Genomic DNA, 5,571 nt, shown 5'->3' with positions numbered 1-5,571 from the left:
GATGACGTTTTGCCAGGTGTGGTTAAAATTAAAGATTCTTTCTTTGACAAATAGGGGATTGATGACTGAAGTTTTTTTCTTTCTTCTCAGCTTCCTTCTGGACAATATACTGAAGCAGAAGAATTCTTTGTCAAGTACAAGAACTAGTATGTTACTTGTGTAAAAAGCTTTTCACGTTAGATTCCACAGAATTGTATAAATGTTTCTTGTGTAGACCGTCATGGGTGGGAATGTATTCCTTTTTGTGCTCTCCTATATCGAACTGCCATTGTTGGCTGGGGGAAATGGTCATTCAGGAAAAAAGTCAGGAATTGAAATTTCTGTTTCTCTTTCTTTATAGAAAGGTGAGAGATTGGTCTTCTCTATCTTATCCCTACCACTAAGGTCTTGCTACTCAAAAGTTTAGTCCCAGAACCAACAGAATTAGCATTACTTGGGTGCTGTTTGGAAATGTGAATGTTCCAGCACACCCCAGATGAAGCATTTTGCAAATCAGTTCAAATGTACTGATCTCAGCTGTTTCCCAGTTTAAGCACACTTTTATCAGGTTTACTGCTGAAATCTCCATAGCTAGCCTTCCATTTTTCCTTTTGCACACCGAAATTGCCTGTTTTCATTCCCTTTAGCTCTTATCTGCACTGCGAATGGGCTACTATCTCCCAATTAGAGAAGGATAAGAGAATCCATCAAAAACTAAAGCGCTTCAAAACCAAAATGGCCCAGATGAGACACTTCTTCCATGAGGTAATTAGGAATCTGTGCAACAGCTCATTTTTTTCATAGAAGCACCAATTAAAGACTTACAATTGGTTTGTATATGTAGACATAAAATTTTAATTTTGAATATTTACTTTTAATTGTTCCATGCTTTGTTTTCTTAGGTTTAAATATGGTCTGCTTATTTGTTAGATGGTTCAGTATTGTGAGATTGATGTGTGTGAAGTGTTTTCAGAAGGGATGATGAGATGACCTTAGGTCCCCTTGATGCACTTTTCTCTCTGTAGCATCAGTATTTAGTGCTGCATGGTCTCGTTAGCCATAAGCAACTCTATCATGAAGAAGCATTTTCTCAAATTTCTAATCTAGTATCAATACAAATAGTGACAAAGGAGCTTTTAGTTTCCTATATCCAAGATCAGTACTAATTAAACAGTAGCAGAAGAGGGGTAAAGAAATACGACCATTATTGACAATTGGGAGGTTATTTATAACCTTGACTTTTTTTTTTTTTTTTTTTTGGGCCGAACCAGGCATAGAATTCAGGCCCTTGCGCTTGCCAGGGAGGCGCTTATTCCACTGAGCCATCTCCCTGGCCCCTCCCCAGCCCTATAACCTTGACTTTTAATTGTGTGATGGAACTAGGAGAGTGCAGTATGGACCAACAGGGAGAATGAAGGAGTAGAGATGCCATGTGTTTAAAGTGCTAGGGCAGTGTGAGTATGAAGCAGAGCAGAAAAATAGTTGTCAAGGAGAGTTTCTTTTTTTGGCAGAATCAGGATTGAACTCAGGCCCTTGTGCTTGCCATGGACGCGCTTATTCTTTTAAAAGCTGTGAGGGGCTAGGGATTTGGCTCAGTAGTACAATGCTTGCCTAGCAAGCTGGAAGCCCTGGGTTCTGTCCTTGGTACCACAAACAAAAAATAAACCTACCCTAAAAGTTGTGAAAGGGCTGGGGGGTAGCTCAGCAGCATAAGCACTTGCCTAGTGTCCTGAGTGTGATCCCAGATACCAAAAAATAAAAAAAAAAATGCATGTGAAATAGTAGAATATGTTTGTGTGTTTTATAGGAATGATTTAGGAGAGAAAGATTCTTAGAAAGGCAAGGAAGGTTCAATCCAAGGCATAGATGGAATGAATGCCTCTGTTAGGGAATAAGGTGCTTTTTATAGTAACCTGTGAGAAGGTAGGTACAGATGCAGAAAGTTTGTGGAAAAGGGGGAACTCCCTTTGGATTGATACATTGTGACATATAATCATCTGTTTAAAGTAGAGGAGGGTGGATGGATTATTGTTAGTGCTTTTCTTTTTATCTTACTTGATTGATTTCATGATTCACCTAGGATGAAGAACCTTTCAATCCAGACTATGTAGAGGTGGATAGGATTTTGGATGAATCTCACAGCATTGATAAGGATAATGGTGAGGTAAGTTGTATGGAGAAGGATAAAAACCTTTTTAAAGATTTCTTCTTGTCTGCTTGCTAATTCTTTATTATTAAGATATGAATGAAAAATCTTAGACTAAAAGGTATTTCTAAATTTTTCTGTGGTATCTGCAGAAAGATAATGGAGAGGTAAGAGTATAGAGAGACCAAAAAGGAAACATTTCACAGTATCATTAAGTACAGAAGAGTCGTTCACCTTTGTCTCATTTTCCCTAGTTCATTCGGAAGTTGGGTGTCAGGTGTGACAAGGGTAACTTCACAAATTCATAAGTTTAGGAATATGAAAATATTGGAGGAGCTATCTCCCCAGCCCTTCCTTTCTTTAATGATCCCTCCTTTAATTAAGTCATAGCTTTCTGGGAAATCTCTTTCCCATTCTGTGATGTTCCTGAAGTGAATGCACTTGCACTCAGAAATCCAAGGATTAGGCCTGGGGAGATGGCTCAGTGGAATAAGTGCTTCCCTGGCAAGCACAAGGGCCTGAGTTCAGCCAAAAAAACAAAACAAAACAAAAAAAACCCCACAAACAAACAAACAAAACAAAAAAAGAAATCAAAGGACTCTGAAGTTCAGTGAAGTTAGCCCTCATGTTCTCCCATGGGTTTACCTTGCTCTTCATCCTGACAGTAGCCAGGTTTCTATGGTATCAGATTTGGTGCCAGGAAAATGATGCGGGCTTGACATGGTGACATGTGCCTATAATCCCTGCACTGGGGAAGCTAGGGCAGGAAGATTTGCCACAAGTTTGAGGCTAGCCTGGATTGCATAGTGAAACCCTGTGTCAAAAAAAAAAAAGGGTTGGGGGAGGCTGGGGAAACAGCTTAGCAGCATAAGCGCCTGCCTGGAAAGCACAAGGTCCCAAGTTTGATTCTCCAGTACCACCAAAATAAATAAATAAAAAGCTTTTATCTTGGGCCGGGGAGATAGCTCAGCAGAATAAGCGCTTGCTTGGCAAGCACAGGGTCCTGAGTTCAATACCCGGTACCATACACACACACACACACACACACACACACACACACACACAGCATGGAATCGAACCGTACACACACACACACACACACACACACACAAAGCATGGAATCGAACCGTACATTTTAATTTCAACATAGTAAAGGAAAACAGCCTAGCCCTGCCCAATCTATTTGATTGATGAATCTGTTTTAATGCTTAGTATTCTCTGAAATACTGGATATAAATTTTAGTTTTAGAAGTGATTCTAGTAAATTGCCTGGAAGAATGATCCAAGCCATAAATAGTATATCAGGTCAGCCTGTGGTTGGTGTGTTGCGTCTTTTTCAGCACCTTTTAGTTCCTAACACTGCGTCTGATTTTTTCTTTCCTTTTTTTTTTCGGTCTCCTTGAGACAGGGTCTTATTATGCAGTTCAGGCTGGCCTTGAGCTCAATTTGTAGCTCAGGCTGGTCTTAAACTCATAACAGTCCTCCTACCTTGTCCTCTTGAGTGCTGCTGCATCTGATTTTTTAAAAATTATCTTATTTTTATTTTTTAGACTTTATTTTTTAATTTTTTTTGGGGGGAACCAGGGATTGAACTCGGGCCCTAGTGCTTGCCAGGGAAGCACTTATTCCACTGAGCCATCTTCCCAGCTCTTAGATCTGATTTTATTCCTAATCTTTTACCATAGCCTGGAATTCAGTTCATTAAAGTGTGGACTTTTTTCCTAGCCTGTAATCTACTACCTGGTGAAATGGTGTTCTTTGCCCTACGAGGATAGTACATGGGAGCTAAAAGAGGATGTTGATGAGGGCAAGATTCGAGAATTTAAACGAATCCAGTCCAGGCACCCAGAACTCAAAAGGATGGTAAGTTTATTTTTACTTAAGGGTAAATGTATAGGTATAAAGGCCTATTTCCTGCAGTGCTTTAATTTTTTCCCCAGTTTTGTTTTGGTGGTGTTGTTTATATAGCTTTTTGTTATGAAAATTTTCCTTATTATTATGGAAAATTACACACAAAGGTTGAAATAGTATTATGTACCTATCACATAGTCATCCTTTTCTTACCCATGTGTTTCTTAGGTTACTTGAAAGCAAACTGAGGATTCCTTTATTTCATCTGTAATACTTTCAGTATTTGTCTTTTTGAGATAGGTTCTTGCTGTGTAGTTCAGGATGGCCTTTAGTTCGTTTTGTAACCTAGGCTGGTCTTCAATTTATAATGAACAATCCTCTTGCCTCAGCCTCCCAAGTACTGGGATTGCAGGTGTACACCAGCACACCCGGTCTCCTTAGTACCTTTTAACATGCTTTGTTTTTCTTTTATTTTCTAGCCTTCAGAATAACGAATTAGTTGCTTAGCATCCTCCAAGTCACCAGTGTGTTTTATTTATTTTTTATTTTTTTAGGTACGGGGATTGAACTCAGGACCCTGTGCTTGCCAGGCACTTATTCTACTGAGCTATCTCCCTAGCCCCCTAAAAAGTTTTTAGTTAAAAAAAAAAAATTTAAGTAACATTAAAGAACACTTTAGGAATGTGCAGTACAGTTGCCCAAACTATCTTGTTTACACACATAGGTAAATCTTCCCCACTCCCTCTCCTGTCCATCTCAACTCAGTGTGTCTTTTCTTTTGCATGAATTTGTTCTCTTTTCCCAGTACCTATTGTATCCTTCAGATTCCATTTTTCTCTTTCAGGTTCTCACACTAATAAGCCAATACAGTGTTTGCACATGCAAGTCTAACTTATTTCACTTAAGAGGATGTTCTCTAGTTGCATCTATTTACCAATAAAAAAACTCAAATTCTGTTTATAGCTGAGTAATATCCCATTGTGTAAAAATACATCTTTTTTATCCATCCTTCAGTTGATGAGTATCTGGGCTTTTTCCAGGATTCAGCTACGATACACTGCATGGCTATAAACATGGGTGCACATATATCACTGTGGTATGAGGTTTTCAGTTCTTCTGGAAAAATACCCAGGAGGGCAATAGCTAGCTTGAATGGGATCTCCAGTCCTAGCTTTTGAAGGAATCTCCACACTGATTTCCATAATGGTTGCACCAGTCTACATTCCCACCAAGAATGGTGAAGGGTTCCCTTTTCCCCACAGCCTCTCCAGCATTTGTTATTGACTGACTTCTTGATGTTAGCCATTCTTTCTGGGGTGAGATGGATTCTCATGTTTTAATTTGCATTTCTTGACTGGCCAGTGATACGGAACATTGTTCATATATTTACTTGCCATTTGCATTTCTTCCTCTGAGAAGTGTATTCATCTCAGATGCCCATGTTTGGACTTTTCTTTCATTTTCTTTTCTTTTCTTCTTTTTTTTTTTTTCTTTTTTTCTTTTTTTCTGGAACTGGGTATTGAACTCAGGCCCTTGCATTTGCCAGGGAAGTACTTATTCCACTGAGCCATCTCCTGGCGCCCCCCTTTTTTTTT

General features: G+C 39.1%; 1 protein-coding gene across 1 annotated transcript in view; it reads left to right on the top strand.

The window, feature by feature from the left end:
* Positions 1–5,571, top strand: part of Chd8 (chromodomain helicase DNA binding protein 8) — a 76,253-nt gene that overhangs the window by 38,089 nt on the left and 32,593 nt on the right. The window contains exons 8-11 of the mRNA XM_023708350.1: positions 91–146; positions 627–744; positions 2,060–2,143; positions 3,851–3,988. Of these exons, the coding sequence (XP_023564118.1) occupies positions 91–146; positions 627–744; positions 2,060–2,143; positions 3,851–3,988 (396 nt within the window). The remainder of the gene's footprint in view (positions 1–90; positions 147–626; positions 745–2,059; positions 2,144–3,850; positions 3,989–5,571) is intronic.

The sequence above is a fragment of the Octodon degus genome, unplaced genomic scaffold (assembly GCF_000260255.1).
Source record: "Octodon degus isolate 3935 unplaced genomic scaffold, OctDeg1.0 scaffold00352, whole genome shotgun sequence".
In the NCBI taxonomy this organism is placed as follows: domain Eukaryota; kingdom Metazoa; phylum Chordata; class Mammalia; order Rodentia; family Octodontidae; genus Octodon; species Octodon degus.
Note: the sequence above shows the minus strand (reverse complement) of the source record. Positions and strands in the feature narration are given on the sequence as shown.